The sequence below is a fragment of the Diceros bicornis genome, chromosome 7 (genome assembly GCF_020826845.1).
Source record: "Diceros bicornis minor isolate mBicDic1 chromosome 7, mDicBic1.mat.cur, whole genome shotgun sequence".
In the NCBI taxonomy this organism is placed as follows: domain Eukaryota; kingdom Metazoa; phylum Chordata; class Mammalia; order Perissodactyla; family Rhinocerotidae; genus Diceros; species Diceros bicornis.
In genome coordinates, this window is record NC_080746.1 from 54,860,668 (window position 1) to 54,882,376 (window position 21,709).

The following is a 21,709-nucleotide window of genomic DNA, read 5'->3' on the forward strand; positions in this document are numbered from 1 at the left end:
AACTGAACATTACTACTATAAGGTACCATAGAGAATATTCATATGAAACAAAACAAAGTCTTTATCCTCAAGGTGATTAAAATCCAGCAAGTAACACATACAAAGGAATAAAGAAGGATAAAAATTGAAAAGAAGTTCAGGACCTGACTAAGAAAAGCCTCTAATTCCAGTCTAAAAAAATTTTATTTGATAGGACTCAGTAATTGATTGAATGTGGAAGGAATGGCAGAAGGAAAGGAATCAGGTTTTGCAGTTTATGAGATGCTTAGGAGAATGGCAATACCATAAAAAGAAATGGAGAGGTCAGAGAGAGGAAGTGGTTGAGAAAAAAGAAAAAGCTCACTTTTGGCCTGTGGAATTTATAGTGATCAAGACACACTTTCAAAAAAAGTGAAATTAACTAAAGAAATGTGACAAAGATTTTGACATTTGAAGTCTCATTCCAAGTCTAACTAAAAAGTCATGCACAAAAGTAAAAGGTGGCAATCTCACACAAAACTGGGACTGAGAACACAGTTATTGGTACACAGTCCAAGGCACTGCCTCCCGTTCTCCAGGAATTCACTTATTGTAAAGAATCTTTACTAGCTTCCCAATCTGCTTCACATTTGTTGATTTCCATTTTGAAGGGTATCCTCAGATCCTGACAAATATCAAACTTAGTTGAATTTCTGGTATTATTTTTGGTGCCATTCTATTGCAGTGTTAACTGTAATGACACATAAGTATAATGAAATAATAAACACATGCAAACACCACAGGAAACCAAAGATTTGCCAAATCATTTTCATAAAGCCCTCAACCCATTCCATTTAAACAAATCAACCACTCAGTTATACTATAGTCCACAAAGTCCCATGTTCAGGAATGGTCATTAAAAAGTAGGGCAGGGGAGAGGTGGGACAGAAGGAAAGAAGCATTTTATCTATTACTGGTATGTTCAGTATACCATAAACAAATTCTCTATCCCAGTTTCTTTATATTTAAGTAAAATCTAAATGTTTCGCATCTTATATTAAAATTATTTGTAACTATTTTTAAAAGGACAAAGCTAATTCTTAAAATATTTTAAGCTAATTCTTAAATACAGTACCTTCTCTAAACTTTGGACCTACAGCTAGAGTTTGGAGGCAATTCAAAGGTTTCATTGTTATGATAATGAGCCAACGGGTGGGGAGGAAGTCTTTCTGCAAATCACTATCAAGGCTCACCTCCTAACGTGAAGGGTCATTGAAGATGACATTACCCTGTAGGAAGGCTGTTTTCTTTTGTAGAGAAGCAGCTCTCCAGCAGCATTACCCACAGCTCTGACTAAAATTAAGGATAAATTTAGACTTAAAGGTTACCATTTTTATATTTAAACATAATCTCTTGATTCAAGAACCCAAAGCCTGGAAACTCTAATCTAATGTACTGCAGTTGTGAGCTGTTCCTCTACAATTATTTCAGCTATGAAATAAATATGAGTCCAACTTTATAAATAGTAGCTAGCAAGTTACAACAACCGCATGTAAGTGTGTAGAAAACCATCTTAGAACTATACTAAAAGTTTAGATACATGGTTAAAGGAAAAAAAAAAGATAAAAGAATGACCAAAAAAAGCTCTCTGGATGTGCTAAAATATAATGCTAAGAAGTAGCTTAAAATAGAGAAATCCTCATAATGGCCTGAAGAGAAATAAAAAGGGTAAAGATTATTAGCAGGCAGAGCCAGAGCAGCTATGATTCTGATTTACACATAGGAATTCCCAACAAAGATTTCCTTTGAAGATTCACTTGCAAATAAATTAATGACTAAAAGCAACCGCTTTAAAACACTATACACTCAGATGTCAGGCACTGTGATAGGCCCTTTTCATATACAGTTAAGCCACATAACAAACTTATGAGGCAGACATTATTATCCTTCTTTTACAAAAGTGTCAACAGATTTAGGGAGATTAAATAACTTGTCCTTGATCATGTGGGTCATTAGTAAATGGAACAAGACACCAGGTCTGTCTGAATTCAAGGCCCATACTTTACCCTTCAAAAATCATAGATATCTAAATAATTCATATCCACTGCCAAAACATTTAATGTTCTTTCAAATTATTTTTTCATTTACTGTGCCAGCCTGAGCCTACAGTGGTAAATAAGACAACACGGTCCTTCTCAGACCTTACAGTGTAAGGCAGCATTTCTCAACCAAGGATCCTCATTTCAACCACAGAATAGAGAAAATGATTTGAATAACCTTTTTGTCAATTTTCCCAAGGATAGTACATAACTAATACCATTCTAGATGCATGAAAAGTTAGTTCATTATATACAGTGGATGCCTTAGCATTAGGGCTTAATTCTCTCCCTAAATGCAAGTTGAGAAAGGTTGTTCTAAAGGAAAAGAAGCACTAAATAATTCATTACAAGCGTAAAGGGTGTTTTATTACTGATAGTAAAATACAACTTGGGAAAGTCAGCATAGCTTACATTAACTTAGAATTCAGAAATAGTATGTAATTCACATATAAATTAACATAGGTTAAAAGTACGCTCAAGTGAGACTGGAATCATATTCCCTGGGGAGAAATCCTGACTCCATGACTTACTATTGGCATTATCTTGGGTTCTAAGCTTCAGTTTTGTTGTCTATAAAATGGCAACAGAAAAAGTAAAATACCTACCTTTTTGATTTGAGTGAGGATTAAATGAGATGTTGAATGTAAAGGACTCAAAATAGCCCAGTACCCCTCAAGAACTCCTAGTTGCTAGTATTATGATGATGATGATGATTCATGAACGTACTTTGTACAAAGCACTATGCTAGGCACCGGGGAAATAACAAGAAGACAGGGACTATACCTCTAAAGAATTTCTGACGCAGCATGAGATACGACATCCATGCAAACAGTCATGACTCAAACACAAAGTATCACAGAGAGGCATAACACATCAAAAATGAAAATCATACCCAATTTTCGAAGAATCCTTTTGCACTCATCCCTGCTGAGATCCAAAAGGGTTGGCCACACAACAGGCATTGCTGCTTCCTTTTGGTAGCCCCAAAGAGCTTGTCTTCCCTACCAAAACAAAAAACAAAAAAAATCAAATAACCAAAGTACAGTGAAAAGGCCACTCACCTGGAGATACACACACACTAAGAAGTAAAACCAATAAGAAAATCTAACAATCCTATTTCACCACCACACTTTCCAACTTCCGACAAACGAAGAATAAACAACCATTTGGGAGCTTATTGTTCCAGCCTGTGACAGTGGAAAGAGTCAGACACCTCTAGGTTCTAGTTCTAGCTTTCAACTTATCGGCTATGTGATCCTGCGTAAATCGGCCTAAGTCTTACATAACTGTAAAACAGAGGTAATATTTTTGTCTTGAGGATTAAAGAACAGTGTACGTGAAGTTCTTACAGCGGCTAGCAGGTTGTTTATTAAACAGACGCTACTACCTGTGTAACCTTGGGTGAGTTACTTGACTTCTGTTGGCTTTCTCACTTAAGAGTTACATAAGATAAAATTAGTAAAGCTCCTAGCACGTTATGTGGGCTAATGGAACTTAATAAAGAACGTTCTCAAGTCTCAGCAATGAAAGATGAATTTACACCCTGTAGTCTTTGAACAACCATTCACCAAAAGTTTAGATGTCAGGAACTTAACTTCATACTGGGAATTCCCTGGTCTAGAAGATAAAAAGACAACCGCTCTGGGCACTTGCACAATACCTGCTTAGCACACAGTAGATCCGCTGTAAATATTTGTTAAACGGGCAAATGAACGATTGAGAAGAGCAGAATGAATGAATGAGTGAGTGAATGAATGAATGAGCAAGCTCACTGTCTAGTACGGGAGGCAGGCACGGAGCTGTAATCACCGCTATATCCCGTTCCAGGCGCTGGGGCTGCTACCTCCAACTCCACGCCCGGAGTTGGGCCCCCCTCCCCCTACTTCCCATAGTCCTCTCAGCTCAGAACCAACCCAGAGCAAGGAGAACTGGACTGCGCGCCCGAGCCGGCAGGATGACATAAAGAAAAGGGGTGGGGAGGAGGAGGAAGGGGCCGAGCCAGAGGAATCCGCTCCCTCCACCAGCCAGTCCCCGCCTCCCGACAGGATCTCGGAGGCGGCCGGCGACCGCCCGAATCCAGCACCACGTCACGGCATCCCGACGCGTCCCTGCCGGCGGACCCCGGCGCGGCGCGGCACTGCACTGGGAACCTGGGCAGCCCCGGCCGGAGCCCGCTCCGGGAACCCGGATCTCGTACAATCCTTCCCCCGCTCAGGTGTCAAGCAGGCAAGCCCGCCCCGCCCCCTCCCCAAACACGCACTCACTCGCAGCACCACAACAAGAGCAGCCCGCCCACCCTCCTCGCCGGTGCCGCTCGGCGCCCGCCCCAATGTCAAGCCCACGGCCCGGGCCCTTCGGGACCAGACGCCGGTGTCAGGGGCCCCGGCCGGCATCAGCGCCTCGCTCCCTCCTCAGCGGAGAGGACAACGGAAAGAGAGTAGGCGCGCGGACAGCCGCGCAGACGACCGAGGCTCACCGAGAGGCTCCCAGAGCTGGACCCCCGGGATCCCAGCCCCAGGCCTGCCAGAGTCCCCCTCAGCCCACCTCGGGGAGCCCCACGATCCCGTTAGGAGACAACGGAGGATGGGGCTGGGCGCCCCAAGCCGGGTCCGAACGCTTGGTCCGGCGTCCCTGCAGCCTGGCTAACCTGCCAGCTCTTCCCAGCACCCTGTCTGAGAGGCACCCACCTGCCCGGCCTTTCGGGGCTCATCTAAAAGATTCCTCCGCCAAGACTAGGGGACACCAGGAATTGGGTTTGTTTGCGGTGCCTCAGAAGGGGCAAGATGGCGACAGGTATCAGGGCGCAGGCGCAGCCGCGCGCTGCCAGTCGGGAGGTGTAGTTCGCCTTTCCCGCCTTTCGGAGAACGGACACCAGAAGGCCTCCATTCTCCCTGCCCCTCTTGTCCTCCGCGTTTTGAAAGGAAAGGAGAGACATCACGGGGGTGGTGCTGGGAGTTGTGGTCCGAACCCAAACTCCCTCCTCTTTCGCTCTCGCTATGCCGTCGCACGCGCAAGGAAGGCTGGGATTGTAGTTTCCTTGTCTTCTCCTCCACCCACTTCCCTGACTTCGCGCGCCTCTCCTTCGGCTGCCGTATCCCAGCCAATCGGCTGCACTCTCTGCTACGTGTGGCGTCACACGTAGCGGTCAAAATGGCGTCGGTCGCTCGAGCTGGGTCTTCCTCGCGACCTTTGCTTTAGGCGAGGTTAGGGACGGCAGGAAGCGCAACGTCCGAAGCGCCGTTGAGAATTAGGATCGAATTCTTCAGTCATGGGAACAATTATCAGCGGCCTCCAGCCCCTCCGACGCAACTCGAGGAGAGATGGCCCACGCTACAAGAACCGACGTAGTGGACATCGCAGTTGCCCGTACCGGATCGGGGGATTGCGGAGTTGCAAGTAGAGCAGGGGAGCCCGGGCGTTCTCGGCTTCGGGTTTCGCCACGTGTGGAGCTGGAACGATAGTGATACCTCGTGCTATATCTGTCAAAGGCAAGAAGAAGGGATTTATTTGAGGCCCTACGACGTGGTAGGTTCACCCTTCAGCCTTTGTTATTATTTAATCACAGAACAATTGTGTGAAGGTGGTATTGTAGCCCCTCTTCTACAAATGAGAAAAGAGGCCCAGTTTATTGTTACTCGCGGCCATAAAATCGAAGCCAATGTCTGGTATTGTTGAAGATTCAATCAAGTTTGGTGATTGCCCTCCGTCTTAGATTTTGTGGTTTTGGAAACATCGGATCTGATAAAAATGCTTAAGTCAAAAGGAGTTTTTCACATGGATAAAGAGAGCAGATTAGTGGTTGCCAGAGGGGAAGGGAGTGGGGGGCGGTGGGCGAAAGGGGTAAAGGGGCACATGTGTATGGTGACGGATAAAAAACTAGACTTTTGGTGGTGAGCACTATGCAGTCTGTATCCTGAAACAAATATAATAAATGTACACCTGAAATTACAAAATTTTTTAAACCAATATGACCTCAATAAAAATTTTTTAAAGAAGTTTTTAATATGCTTTCTGATATTAACATAGTTTTCTTGTAAAATGGAGTTAATGCTACCGTATGGGGATGTTGTGATACACAACGTAAAAAGAAGTTATTTGTAAGTTGTGGAGCACTATACAAATGTGTGAGGCTGTTCATGTTGTTGAATGGAGCTGTAAGTTAGAAAGAGAAAATAAGTAACAGCATTTAAATTTCCTACTGCTGTTTCCCCATTAGCTAAAAATACTCTCTGAGGTCCAGGAAAATTGTTATTGTTGAAACCTAGGCCTAGGGCTGGCCCCTGGCTTAGCGGTTAAGTGCGCGCGCTCGGATACTGGGGGCCCGGGTTCGGATCCCGGGCGCACACCGAGTTTCTCTGGCCATGCTGAGGCTGTGTCCCACATGCAGCAACTAGAAGGATGTGCAGCTATGACATACAACTATCTGCTGGGGCTTTGGGGGAAAAATAAATAAATTATAAAAAAAAAAAAGGAAACCCAGGCCTGCCCCTTCAGAAAGTCATGAAGCGGAACAAATAATCCTCAGGCTCTCCCTCCATGCCCTCCCTGATCTTCCAATGCATTCTCTTCCATCTATCCCGCTAAATTGAGTCACCTTCTGTTTTCAAGCCAATTAAGAACTCTTGGAAAGATGGTGAATGAAACTTTAATAGAAGATTTTGTAGTTGAACCTACATTCGTTGATTTGAGCCTCGCAGCATCTCACTGAAGCAGGTATAATTAAGATTCCTCCCTACTGTGAAAAAGAAAAACAGATATTCAAGAACTCACCCAACTTCACAAATGAACTAGGAGTTGAGAGGATCTGGGCTTTATAACCCCAGGTCTTCTAACTGCAAGTGTCTTCCTCTAGGAAATATCAAGGTGACAGGTAACGGAGTAGAAATGGAAAGACAAGCTGCTTATAAAGCCAACCCTGACCATAATAAGTAGCATATGAGTCAAGAATTATTGTAACTTATCCTTGTGCTTACCAGGTTCCAAGTACTGTTCTAAGCATTTCGCGTATTGATTCATTTAGTCTTTAAAGTACTTTTATGAGGTAGAAACTGCTGTCTCTAATTACAAATGAGGAAACTGAGGCATGGGAAGGAGATTAAATAGCTTGCCTGAAGTCACACATTATAAGTAAATGGTAAGGCAACTTAAACCTAAGTACCTTGGCTCCAGAGTCTTCTCTAGACAGTGGTTCTCAAACTTTAATGTTCAATAGGAGCCATCTGAGGATCTTGTTAAAGATGCAAATTTTGATTGAGTAGGTCTGGGTAGGGCCTGAGATCCTTATTTCTAAGAAGCTCTGAAGTGACAATGCTCTGGCATCAACTACTTCTAATCTACCACGTATTCTCCCTTTCCTCCTAATTGTATTTGTCTTTTGCAGCCAGAAACTGCCTTCCCCATGCTGCCTCTGACTGCTCCATATTCTCAAATGTTCCCAACATTAAATTCTTTTTCTTAAGGATCAGACTCAAACTTTACTCTCAAGAAGCCTATTCTGTCCCTGCCTTTCCCTCTAGGATGAAACAGGCATTCCTGCCTTTGCTCCTACACCACTTACTACACATCTTGTTACAGAACTCAGAACACTGAGTTATGGTCGTTTGTCTGAAAATCTTCCTCTCTAGACAATGAGCTCTTTAAGAGGGGAAGCAGGTTTGTGCACTCTAGTGCCTTGCTCATAAGAATAATACCTAATACTTATCCAGGGCTTTCTCTGTTCCAGATGCTGTTACATACATTAACTTGTTTAATCTCGTGATAACCTTACGAGATATACTATTATCCCCATTTTATGGATGAAGAAACTAAGGCACAGAGAGGTTAAGTAGTTTGCCCAAGATAACAAGCTTGTAAGTAGCAGAGCCATGATTTCAAGTGAAGGCACTTTGACTCTGGGAAATGTGTGGTAAATGAGAGCCAGTGTCCACTTCCAAAGAAGAAAAGCTGTAAGATTTAATATCTTACTAGACATGAGTATAACCACCTCTAGTCTGGGAAAAAGTATTGGAATACGATACCTATCTCAAACTTTATTCCTTTATTGACTAAGATTAAGCAGGTTTCTTGAAACCCACTTCTTCAAGTGCCTACCATCCACCATTCTAATTTTGTAGTGATGTATTGGAGAAGGTGAATTTTACCATTACCATGGAAATATCTGTTAAGCTATGGTATTGTAGAGGTAGGCAAATTGAAATGCATAAGACCTTAGAGATTCATTTTCTGAATGAAGAAAACTGAGATCCAAAGAAGTCAAGTGAGTTAACCAAAGTCATACAGGGATTTCATGGCAGGACTGAGAGGGAAACCAGCCCTTTTTACTTACAGTCTGCTGCTCTTGTCACTGTACCACACTGCCCTTAGATTCTTATCTTCAGAAAGTTTTATTACCACACTGTTATAGCCAAAGTGTGTACTAAAAATAGGAATAGCAAGACCCCCCACCAAAATACAAATAGAATATCAAATAGTAGATCAAGATAAGTGGATTTAGGGGACAGAAAAGAGAGGAAAGTAAACTGAGGATAACTGGCAATTATATATCCAGGCTCAATGGAGGATCAGAAGTGCTTTGAACAATCTAGAACAGCTTCGAAAAGATGAGAGATCTGGCCACTACCTTGTCAACTGCCTCCACTCATCTCCCTCACTGTCCATTAAATTCTGTAGTCTCTACTTCCTAGATAGCTGACCCCATTATTGTAGTAGGCTGATGCTGAGGCCTCATCACCTGTGCAGCATGGACCTTGTTACCCACCCTCTTCCTCCAAAGGAACCTCCCTGCATCCTTGCTCAGTCTATCCACCATACTACCACTGCTGTCGGAGTGAGCTTTCTAAAATTCAGAGTTCATCGTGTCAGTCCCCTGCATAAAACTTTCCAGTGGCTCCCAATTGCCAACCGAATAAAATTCCAGCTTTTTTACAAGCAGACTCGTGCTAATGCAAAGAAATTTCCTTGCACATGGAACCTTTTCCCAGAGCACGGCTGAACTTCATCTCGCTTAAAATTTGACGTTTCCTCAAGTTCACTGCTTCCCTCAAAACGCTGTCAAATAGAGTTCTTCCTTATTCCCACATCTTCAGTATCTTGAACCAGAAGTAAAGGCTGGCATTCTTCTAACTTGTCACTGCAACTTGCAGACCGACCACCCCTGCATTGGGGCTTTCACCATCAAGCCATGCAACCTGCATTCCACTCTCATTCCATCACTCTAGGGATGAAGGGATCTTAGGGAGAGGGTTTTTAACAGTCTGCTGTCATCAGTTTATGTTGCCCCATTGTCCCATCTGCGCTTGTACTCACCAGAATGGTATAAAAACCTTTCCCCAGCACTGCCCTTCCACCACCCGCTTTTGTGACCATATCTTGCACTTTGTTCTCCAGCATTGTTCCACCTCTGAAATCGGTAACCCAGATATTCCACATTCTAAACAAAACTTCCTTTTATTCTTGTTTTCTTACTCCTTTACCCTCACCAGACCTGCTCTTCAACCTCAGTGAACTCTGAAGTTTACAGTCTCCCAGTTCCAAGTCTGTTTCCCTCCTCTGGCTTTACTTTCTTCTCTTTCTACTCTGCACCCTGTCATCGTTTATTTCAAACTCAGTCTCATCAGCACTTTCAAGTCCATTCAACCTCCTCTGTCCTTCCATATAGACCCTAAAACAGCCCTCAACTTTGGATCAGTTTCTCCCCTACATCCCTTCTCATATTCATATATCTACTAGTCAACTATTAGTGCATAATAAATTATCCCAAACCTTAGTGGCTTAAAACAATAAAATTTTTTTTCATTTCCTACAGTTGTTGCAGTTTCTGTGGGAATCAAGAGTGGTTTAGCTGGTTGGTTCTGGCTTGGGATTGCTAAGAGGTTGCAGTCATGATATCAGCTGGGGCTGCAGGATCAGCTGCAAGCTAGCTCACTCACATGGTTGGCAAGTTAGTGAGGCAAGAGGTCTGTTTCTCACCATGTGGACCTCCCTATAAGGCTACTTGAGCAACCTCATGACGTAGCTGACTCCCCACAGAGCAAGTGATCTGAGAGAGCTATGTAGAAGCTACAGTGTTGCAATGTGCCTGCATGTGTGCCTTCGCGCAAAACCAGGTTTTATATTTGTGTGTATATAACACACGCATACCCTGAAAGGGAATTTATACAAAGCAGTAAATCTAGAACAACTTCAAATAATAGTAGGTAGCATTTATTGAAGTCCCATTATGAAAAGAACACCTTGCGTGCATTGTCTCATTTAAACCTCACAACATTCCCATGACATAGTAATTATTGTTCGACTTTACAGCTGAGGAAACCAAGGCCCAGAGAGAAAAATAATTTGATTTCTTCTTTGATTTCTTCATTAACCCAGTCGTTCAGTAGCATTTTGTTTGATCACGCATTTGTGGCTTTTCGGATTTTCTTCCTATAGTTGATTTCTAGTTTCATACCGTAGTGGTCAGAAAAGATGCTTGCTGTTATTTCAATCTTCTTAAATTTATGGAGACTGAGAAAAATAATTTGTCTACCGTCAAATATCACCAGAAGACTGTTCCCAAGAACACAGATATTACAGAAATCTGGTTATCTATGGTTGCATAACAAACCATTGCTGTGGCTTAAACAATTTATTTTGCTCATGAATCTCCAGTTTGGGTAGGGTTTATTGGGAATAGCTCATCTCTGCTCCTCTGGGCATCAGCTGGGGCAGCTTGAAGGCTGAGATCTGGAACCATCTGAGGGCTCATTCATTCATATGACCAGCAGTTGATGTTGGCTGTTGCCTGGAATCTTTGCTGGGATTATCAGCGGGAATATCTGTATGTGGCATCTCCATGTGGTCTAGACTACATTACAACATGTGGCCAGATTCCAAGATCAAGTTACTGCAGAGAGAGAGGTAAGAGGAAACTATCATTTTTATGATCAAGCTATGGAAGTCATAGCATTATTTCTGCCGTAGTCTTTTTTTTTTTTAATAATTTTATTTATTTATTTTTTTTTCCCCCAAAGCCCCAGTAGATAGTTGTATGTCATAGCTGCACATCCTTCTAGCTGCTGCATGTGGGACGCGGCCTCAGCATGGCTGGAGAAGTGGTGCGTCGGTGCGCGCCTGGGATCTGAACCTGGGCCGCCAGCTGCGGAGCGCACGCACTTAACCGCTAAGCCACGGGGCCAGCCCTCTGCCATAGTCTTGATTGGGATAGTCAAGCCCATCCAGGTTCAAGGGGAAGGAAAATAGATTGCATTTCTTGATGGAAGAGTGGTAGAGTTCTGAAAGAACCTGTTTGGAAAACAGAGAACATTTTTGGAAAACATCATCTGCCACAGACTATCCTCTGTCCACAACAATTCATGTCCCTCTCATGTGCAAAACACTCATTCCTTTCCCCAAAACCCCCAAAGTCTCTTCCCATTATGACAGCAGCCTTGTGCTGCTAAGAGGTTGCAGTCATACTGTGAGATTCCATTTATATCAAGTTCAAAACCAGTCAAAAATAATCTATGGTGCTAGAAGTCTGAATACTCAATACCTTTAAGGAGCAATTACTTGGGTGCTATAAATGTTCTATTTCTATATCTTGATCCAGGTAGAGGTTATATGAATAGATATGCATATGTAAAAGTTTATCAAACTGTACATGTAGGATTGTGTCTTTTATGTAGGTTATACCTAAATAAAAAGTAAAAAGGCACTGCAGTGGTGTATACATGCAGTTACACATTTGTCAAAACCCATAGAATGTGCAACACCAAGAGTGAACCCTAGTATAAACTATGGACTTTGGTTGATAATTATGTGTCAATGTAGATTCATCAATTGTAACAAATGTACCACTCTGGTGTGGGATGTTGATAGGTTGTGTGAGGGAGGTGAGACGCGGAGGGGACAGGGGTATATGGGAACTTTCCACTCAGTTTTGCCGTGCACCTAAAACTGCTCTAAACAGTAAAGTTCATTAATTAAAAAAAATAATAAGCAAAAAGGATTAAAACAAAATACCTGAAAGTTAGGGGGGTGTGTTTGTGTGAGACAAATGATGAATGAATGAATGAAATGGTTTAAAGAACAATGGAAAACTTGAGTTCACTTAAAATAAGTCCTGGGGTAGTTCTGGCTTCAGTCATTGCTGAATCAGGGATTCAAACAGGGCAGGTCTTGGTATCTCTCCATCCCTCAGCTCTGGCTTCTACTGCGTTGGCTTCCTTCTCAGGTTCCATGTGTTGGCTCCCAGCAGTTCCCGGCTTGTTCATCCTCCCTGCTTGGAATGTCAGCAGAACAGAGCACACACCATCTTTTCCAACAGTCTTATCAGAAGTCTTCTGGCTCTGCTGCTATTGGCTCCATCTGGGTCACATGCCCATCCCTGAACTGTGGCCAGGGGAATGTAATGCCCTGATTTGCCAGGGCTGAACCACGTTACCCTCTGGGAAAGGGGGAACGGGTGTGGGTAAAGTCAATTATTCCCAAAGCAGATAGACTGGGTATGAGGGTGGGCTTGGTTTCCCTTAGGAAAATTAGGGTTGTATTATCAGAGGAAGGTGAAAGAGTCTTGCAGAGCAAAATCTCAGATGCTACTAAAGTAAATAGTGGCAATGTGTGGTAGGAGTCATAAGAATGTTCATACCCTTTGATGGAATTCCCATTTGTGGGAATAATCCAAAATATGGGAAAAGTTATATTTACAGAGATTTTAATTTCAGTGGTATCAAAAAATTGACAACCTAGGGGCCGGCCCGGTGGCGCAAGCGGTTAAGTGCGCGCGCTCTGCTGCGGCGGCCCGGGGTTCGCTGGTTCGGATCCCGGGCACGCACCGACGCACTGCTTGGTAAGCCATGCTGTGGCGGCGTCCCATATAAAGTGGAGGAAGATGGGCACCGATGTTAGCCCAGGGCCGTCTTCCTCAGCAAAAAAAAAAAAAGAGGAGGATTGGCGGATGTTAGCGCGCAGGGCTGATCTCCTCACAAAAAAAAAAAAAAAAAAAAAATTGACAACCTAATTATCTTACAATAGGAGAATATTTACGTATCCCACACATCTACTCAGTATGTAGTCATTTAAAATGAAAATTACACATAATTAACATCAAGGAATATACTTATGGTAAGTGGAAAAAGCATACACATGTAAATATCAAAAAAAAAAAAAAAGGAAGAAAACATGCCAAAACAATAACATGTTAGAGTGGTAGAGTTACGGATGATTCTTTTTCCTTTATTTTTCAAGTTTCCTTTTAGGTATTTATATTATTGTTATGATTTAATAATCTTTTATAAAACTCCTTAGTATCTTACTAAGAATACTTCATTGTCCTAAGTGTGGCATAGAGCCAAAATAAAGAAACTGCTACGTCAGTTGACTAATGAGTCTGGTTAAGGTCATAAAACCTCCGAGTTAGAAGAAACCTCAGAGATATTCAGTTTAACCCCTCATTTTACATAAAAGGTATCTGAGCCCCAGAGAGGTGAATTAACTTGTACAAAGCCCCACAGGAACCAGGGGGCAGGTCTCCTGATTTTCAGGCTAACATTCTCTACACTGATTGAACCAATCAATTAAGATTTGAATTTCTGTAAGATTGCTCTCCTGAAAATACATCCTCAAGTTCAAGTTGATTTCCAGCCTTCCATTACTAATTCAGATTAAAGCAGCTATTACGCTTTTGTTGGGAAAGTGATGTTTTTAAAAGAATATCAAAAACTAATTTCATGGCCCTTGAGGTCTTTCCCTTTCACATCCTTGCACATCTTTCTCTGTAAGCGACTTAGTGAGTAAATGCAGAAGAAGCCCAGATCTGGCTAAATTAAATGGACCAATGTAAAAGGCGCTTTATTTTTTGGTGGTATCAGCTTCCTCATTCATTCAATGAATGAGCGGCAGGCCCCATGCCAGGCCCTGGAGATAAGAAGATGAATAAGGTACAACCATTATCCTCCTGGAGCTCACACTTGAGTGGGGAAGTTAGACACATGCAGATAGCTCTATATACCACAGGAGAATGTGACAACACAGAATGTTCATGAAGGTGTGTAAGAAGTGCTATGGGATCCGGGAGAAGAGGACTATTTCCATCCCAGAAGGCTTCATAGCAGAGGTAGCATTTGGGCTGGGCCCATAGGGTGAACAGGACTTTACCAGGCAGAGAAGTGAGGAGAGCCTATCAAGGCTATCATGGCAGAGGAAATAGAAGCCAAGGCGTGGAAGCAGAAAAGGACACATAGAACGGCAACCTTAAGAAGCAAAATGAGGGATGTTGGACTCTTAGTGGTCCTCAACTGGGAGTACTTGTCAAAATAACTTGGGGAGCTCTATCAAATTGCAGAAGATTGTGATATACACTCTTGGCTAAAAACCCTAGATGGCCACTGAGATCTTGTCTATACCCTACAAGTTACTGAGCCTATCATTACCACAGTACCTCACGAGAGAGCACCAGACCTAATAACACAAGGTATTGCCATTTAATCCATGTTGGAACCCAAGGGGCAAAAATACTGTCAAATACTGACGATGATTTGACACTGATTAATGACTTGATCATTAGAAAGCCAAAGGGAATTGCAAATGAAAATAGAAATAAAGACGTAATTTCACACATTGACTTTTCCCTAGTTCATTTTTGGAAAAAAATTTTTGTCTTGGGTTCACCCAAGTGCTAAGGCGCCTCAGGTGAGGAGCTGATGATAATCAGTAATTATCCAAGGTGAGATCCAAGATATTTCATAAACATGGAAATAATAACCCTGTCGGAAATGGAAATCAGCTATAGGGGGGAGGGGGCTATAAATCCAAACATAATATTCAACTTGTCTTCACCTCAGAGAGTTTCCAGCTGTTTATGACATTCTGCTATGATTTGCCAGAGATGAAATGCATTTTTTTAAAACTCTGCTGCAGCCAGCTGAACCAAAGTCTTGGTGCCATATTCTCTTTCAAGAAGTGTTGAGCACTTGTGAAGTCTACAGAGAAATGGTAGAAGGTGTCCGCTTGCTTGTCAGTTACAATGAGGGTCTTTTCCTTGCAACCCTAGGATTGATCATTATTTTCTAAGTGAGCTGGTAGAAGACCAGGTTAGGTCTTTCTTGGGTTGAAAGGGCATTTGTTGAGATGCTATGGACTTGAAACTTATCACACACGTCAAGGCCAGCAGTTCAAATCCAAGCCTGGCTAAAGGCAGAGGTAATAAAGGAACACAGGCTTACAGAAAGCCCAAGGAATGTGTGTGTTGAAAAATGATTGTGGGAAGGAAATGGTCCAAATAATGCTTGTGTGAGTATCTGCACGTGTGTGCACACACACATAAATACACATCCTGAGCTGAAATGTACAAGGCAGTCAGTGCTGATAGCAGTTATCTCAGCAGACTTTAATTAGATTGGAGACTCCTTAAGAGCAAGGACTGAGGTTTTTGAGCTCTGAATCCCCAGTACTGTTGAGTGAATTACTGAATGGCGTGTTGATCCCGAGAAGGCAGTGAGGTGGGTGTGTGACTTCCCAGTCACCCCCCTCTTTAAGCCTCCCCCATGCCTTGCCCTGAGGCTGTACTCCTCCCATTCTTCCTCTGCCTGAAATGCTTTTACTCCATCCCTTCTTCCACCCCCTTGCCTTTCAAAGCCTGTCAAAATCCTCATTCTTTTTTTGTGTGTGTGAGGAGGATGGGCCCTGAGCTAACATCTGCCAATCCTCTTCTTTTTGCTGAAGAAGACCGGCCCTGGGCTAACATCCATGCCCATCTTCCTCCACTTTATATGAGATGCCGCCACAGCATGGCTTGACAAACAGTGCATTGGTGCGCGCCCGGGATCCCGACCAGCGAGCCCTGGGCCGCCGCAGCAGAGCGCGCACACTTAACCACTTGCGCCACTGGGCCGGCCCCAAAATCCTCATTCTTTATACTCCATCTCAAATGTATTTTGAAAATAATTCTCCAAGCACAGATGGAAGCAGGGCATGTTCTGGGAAGTCAGAGAGATGTGAGTTTGAATCCCAATTCCACCTCTTTCAAATTCTGGAACAAGTTACCTCACTTCTTTGTGCCTCAGTTTCCTCCAGAGGGGTTTGGGGAAGATTTAATGTGATAACGTATCTCCGTGACTGGCACAGGCTAGATTATCAGTGAGTAACTGTTAGCTCTCTCCCCTGGTTCACCTTCCTCCAAGAAACCCAGATCGGTGCTTAAAAAATGTTAGCTCCCTCTGCCTATACATTCTTCAACACTTCCCTTAGACTTCTTTCCTCCTCCCGGCACTCCCTTATCAGGTATAATTGCTCCCTCCTCTGTTCCGTAGTGCTTTGTTTATGCCTCTTTCCTAGCACTTACTATAGGCTGACTTGTGCTATAACTTGTTGTGTTTCCCTCTGGCTCTAAACGCCTCAAGGGCAGTATCTCCAGCTGCTAGCCTAGGGACCAGCTTAGAACAGACATTCCATCAATGGTTGTCTAATTGAAACAACATTCAGTCCAGCTTTCCAGGAGGCAAAGTGAACATGTAACATGTCTTCTCCCAGCAAGTGCTGAATGGTCTAAGTAGCAAGGAGGAAATTCCCCCACAATTAAGTGGTTCAGAGTTGATTGCTGTCCATCCAGCCCAAGTGAGCAGGGCCTCCACTTCCAGATGTCTGTTTGTTCCACTTCCAGCCCAGCCCAGCCAGAGGAACATTCCCATAGGGTAACCCAATATATCTTTTTTTGCTCATCTGATTAGAGTGTGAAATACTTTCCTTGGAGAAAATGCACAAGAGTGAGGTTTTTCTCTGTTTTTGCAAGGGACAGAAAGTGAAGGAGAGAGAGGAAAATTGAAGCCAGAGGAAAATTGAAGCCAGAGGAAAATCTTTTGTACCCCAGGGGATGAAGAATCCATGTATCCAACACAACAGATATTGTCCTGGGTCAAAGCTTCAAAGCATGAGCCATAAAGGACTCCATACCCTTGCACTGATCCTAGGAAAAGAATTAAACAAAAACAAAAAATAAAAACAAAAACACTTCTGCCCCAGGAGCTATTCTTTACAATGATATCTGTACCAACAAAGAACTGGAAACAACCTAAAAATTCAATCCAGTCTGACAAATACTTACTGAACTACTAAATGCAAAGGCACCTGCGTTGTGGAGATATTGGTGAAGGTTGACTTCTAACCTTAGTCTGTTCTACCCACTCAATTATCCTTGGGAAAAGCACAGTATTTTAGTCAATGTTCAAATAAGGAAGCAGAACTATGAGTTGTGGGATAGGAGATTTATTTATTATAGGAATGAGAACTTACACAATTGTGGGAGGAGTTGTGGAAGTGCCTCTGAAAGTGGAGGGGCAAGGATCAGTGAAATCGCCAACCAGTCAATCCCAGAAGAAACCAAGCACACCCAGCTGTGAAGGAGCTGTGAAGGGGAGCTGATGGAGAAGTCTACAGGAGAAGTCTGTGGGTCCACAGCCACGTGTCTGGTGGTGGGCTTGGAGCTGCTATTAGCCAGCAGAGTCAGCGGTCGGCAAGAGCTGGTTGTAGGGTGGAGGAGAGTGAAGGCAAGCTGGAACCTGCTGGCATCTCCATGTCTGTTGTTGCTGTAGCCAACCACTACGATCTTCAGAGAGCAACAGCTGCTGATTCAATTCCGCTTCTCAAATCCCAAGCAACTATCTTTTTTGACCAACTTGAACCTAGAACCATACAGTTGCAACTTAACCAGGCTGACAGACATAAGTTTCCTCCATCACCACAAATTCACATCTGTCTTCTCCCAATTTTCTACGATGGGAAAAGAGTAGGCTTTTAAGTCTAACAGGCCTGAGTTCTAATCCTGGTTCTGCTCCTCCCTAGCTGTATGACCTCAGGCAAATTACCATTTCTGGGCATTAATGGATCGGGAGCCCTTTGTCTGTGCTACCATAGCCCCCTGTGCTTCTCTCTGTTGTCGCATTTATTTCCTTTTCTTGTCATTATCTATTTATGTGTCCATTTCCTCCACCAGACCACAAGCTCAAGCATAGGGATCATATCTGATTCCACTCTATAGTTATAGTAACTAACGGTGCCTAGCACAGAATAGATGCTCAACAGGTGTTTACAGAGAAGGAATCCTTGAAATGGAGAAGAGAAACTCCTCAGACTATCACGCTAAGAGTGGAGTCCAGTACTAAGACATTAAGGCAGTGGGACTCATCTCTGTCCCTACCACATCTCAGCACCCTGTAAAAACAGGCTCCAGACACCCTTACCTCATCCATAGCTTCTATCTTAAACCATTCCACTTTCCAGCCTGTTTTTTTTTTATTGATGTTTTAATAGTTTATAACATTGTGAAATTTTGGGTTGTACGTTTTTGTTTGTCCATCACCATATATATGTCTCCCTTCACCCCTTGTGCCCACCCCCCACCCCCATTGCCCCTGGTAACCACAATACAGTTTTCTCTGTCCATGTGTTGGTTTATATTCCACATATGGGTGAAATCATACAGTGTTTGTCTTTCTCTTTCTGGCTTGCTTCACTTAACATAATACCCTCCAGGCCCATCCATGTTGTTGCAAATGGGACGATTTTGTCTTTTTTTATGGCTGAGTAGTATACCATTGTATACATATACCACATCTTCTTGATCCAATTGTCAGTCAAGGGACACTTAGGTTGCTTCCACTTCTTGGCTATGGTGAATAATGCTGCAATGAACATAGGGGTGCGTCAGCCTCTTTGGATTGTTGATTTCGGGTTCGTTGGATAGATTCCCAGTAGTGGGATAGCTGGATCATAGGGCATCTCTATTTTTAATTCTTTGAGGAATCTCCATACCGTTTTCCATAGAGGCTGCACCAGTTTGCATTCCCACCAGCTGTGTATGAGGGTTCCTTTTTCTCCACATCCTCTCCAACATTTGTTGTTTTTTGTCTTGGTGACTATAGCCATTCTAACGGGTGTGAGGTGATATCTTAGTGTTGTTTTGATTTGCATTTCCCTGATGATTAGTGATGTTGAACATCTTTTCATGTGCCTATTGGCCATCTGTATATCTTCTTTGGAGAAGTGTCCCAGCCTGTTTTAATGATCCTGATTCCTGACTCCTGGGCTTGCCGTCTGTTTATCACCTGCTGTCACCTCATAGACCTAGTACTTTAAGTGTTCAGGCCTCTGGCTCTCTAGCTTGTTTGAATTTTTATTTTCCCCTCTGATTAAACTATTTTTACTGTCTTAGCATATTTCTCACCCTCCTACCCTAGGTTTCCAGGTCACAGACTATGAAAGTCCCTGCCCTCAGGGAGTTCTCATACCAGTGAATAGCAGACAGGGAAACCAGCAATTCCAGGACAGTGTGGTAAGAGCCCTGGTTGAAGTATATTCAGGGTACTGTGGGAGCATAGAAAGAATGAAGAGCACCTAATCTTACAAAGAGAAGGGTAGCTGTTGGAAGGAAGTATAGTTTGATTTGAGTCTTTAGAAATTGCTCAAGAGATTCCCAGGCAGAGAAAAGGAAGATGTGCATTGCAGACAGGGACCAGCAATGCAGAGGTCTGAAGATAGGAGAGATGAGGGTCAGGGTGTTGTAGGTGGATTAGTGTGGTGGGAAGAGCATGGAGGCACAGTTGGAAAGTGGAGGGAAATGAGCCAACTTTTTTAAAGTGGGAGATTTCACATAAAATGCTGGATCTCCAGCTGCTGTTGAAAAATCAGAAGATCTGGCCACCCCAGGCTCTCATTCCCACCTGAGCTGAGTGTTGTTTGTCCTTCTTAGTTGCCATACGTGTTTGGTAACTCACTCGTCTCCACCACACCCTTTGTCATCACACTTGCATCCTTGGTTCCCTTTAAGGGGAGAAATATTTCTTAGCACCTGTGTCTCTGTGAAAAGTGGAGAAATGGAGGTTTGACCACTAGAGCCAGGCATTCCAAAAAATGAGGACTAGCATGTTTCTTTGTGGAAGTGAAGAAACAAGTGTATCTGTTGGAAGACTGCAATTTTCTCTCACACCCAGTCCCCTTCACTCGTCTATGTTACCTGCAGGGCTTGCTGTATAAAGAGTGATGACTTCATGGGGCCACCTTACTTTTCATAAGACCTTGCAATGTTCACAGACCATCAAGAAGGAACGTGCCACTAGTGCTAGTCTTAAAGAAGGTGTAGGAGACATGTACAGGTCTGGAAGCCTCAGAGGTCTCAGAGCCTCTAGTAGGTGATGAATCAAGTAGAAAGAAATCAAGAGGACTCAGAAAAGGGCATGTCCGTGGCCAAAGGCAGCTGATGGCAAGAGTTCTCTGCAGCCAGTGACAGCATGGAGGAAATGCAGTGCAACCCTCGCTCCCAGATCCAGGGCCGAGAGACCGAGCTGCTCCCAGTAATCAAGCAGAGCTGGCCCAGCTTCTCAGTAAGATGGTTACTGGTTCCTTCAGAAACCCCTCCTGGTCCTCACATCCTGGGACTGCACTGCACTTCCAAGTCTCTAAGGCGTCCAGCCCTCCCAGAGCCTGGAACTCCTGCTCTGAGCTCCTCGCAGCTGGCTGAGAAGAAGCTGCTTGGGCTCCTTCGGGGCCTCCTGTCCTCAGTGATGATTCTCCGCAGCTCGGCTCTGGCAGTCTCACCTCCTCTCCCTGTGTAACTGATCCCGGTCCTCTGGCTCTGTCAGCACCTCTGCTGTGTACATCATGACATGTGTGAGCCTCAAGCCAGGCGAGAACACTCAGAGTGAGGTGTGAGTTTCCCCCTAGGCCATTGAAGCTGCCTTTCCACAGTATGCCAGACATTTGGGCTCTGCTAGTTGGAAAACAGTGCCTTTACTAGGTGGTCAGGGAGAAGGAATCCCCTAAGTCTTCAAATTGATGTCCCCGCTCCCCATCTTTTCCCACATCAATTCTGCTTGTACGTGCTGAATTAATGAACATTAAAGCATAATGCTAAGTATGTTATGTTTCTGATCAAAAGCCTTCATTGGCTCCTCATTTCCTACCAAATTCAAACTAAGTCATCTGCCCTGGCATGTTGGACCTTTCCCAGGAGGACCCCAAATGCTTTTTCTAGGCTTATCTCCCAGTATAAACACCAAATACTCCAGCCAGAATGACACTCGCCCTTCTCTGCAGACATGATTCTTTTCTTCCTTCCTCCTTGCCCATTTCCACCTGTCCAAAGCCTACTCATTCTACAAATCTCATCTCAAGGCCACCTTCAATGTCCCTAATGGCTCTAGTCACATGTCACCTCTTCTTGCTTGAGGTTCCTGCCACACATCGTGTTTTCCTTGTTAAACCCTGGGCATAGTCTCCTTATTTTAATTACGTGGCCCCATGCCTCAAGTTTCTCACTAGACTGAGGTTAGACGACAGGGGTCATGTATGTTCTTCTGTGTCACCATGTCCTGGACAGAGCCTAGTGAATGCAAGATGCTCCGAAATATTTATTTAAATTGATTGTGTTCTTTCCTGCCATATTTTTTGGTAGATTCGAACAAAAAAAAAACCTTTCTGATACCTCTCATGTAATCCTAGACTCTTTAGCAAATGAATGGATCTTAGCTGTCATTTGTCCAATCCTGCATTTGATGATAGGAATCTCTTCTTGACATCCCTGTCAGGGATGCCAAGTAATTTTCCACTGGGACAATTGGAAAAGTGGTTAGGCTCATCCAGCTGGGACTAAATACCTAGGGCAAGTGAGGAATTTCATGTACAAA

The 21,709-nt window shown here is 43.6% G+C and overlaps 1 protein-coding gene and 1 long non-coding RNA gene across 12 annotated transcripts in view; one reads left to right on the forward strand and one right to left on the reverse strand.

Moving 5' to 3' along the window:
• The window catches only part of EMSY (EMSY transcriptional repressor, BRCA2 interacting), an 88,440-nt gene extending 83,622 nt beyond the window's left edge, over window positions 1–4,818 (reverse strand). For 9 of the 11 annotated variants that reach the window (XM_058545571.1, XM_058545572.1, XM_058545569.1 and 6 more), the window contains exons 1-2: window positions 4,745–4,818; window positions 2,950–3,058 (exon numbers count right to left, since the gene is read on the reverse strand). In XM_058545571.1, the coding sequence (XP_058401554.1) occupies window positions 2,950–3,019 (70 nt within the window). In that variant the 5' untranslated portion in view covers window positions 3,020–3,058; window positions 4,745–4,818. The other 2 variants (XM_058545564.1, XM_058545563.1) reach the window with 2 other exon arrangements.
• Window positions 4,819–5,388: 570 nt separating this feature from the next.
• LOC131408622 (uncharacterized) overlaps window positions 5,389–21,709 on the forward strand; it is a 31,160-nt gene continuing 14,839 nt past the window's right edge. The window contains exon 1 of the long non-coding RNA XR_009220798.1: window positions 5,389–5,582. This is a non-coding gene — a long non-coding RNA (uncharacterized LOC131408622). The remainder of the gene's footprint in view (window positions 5,583–21,709) is intronic.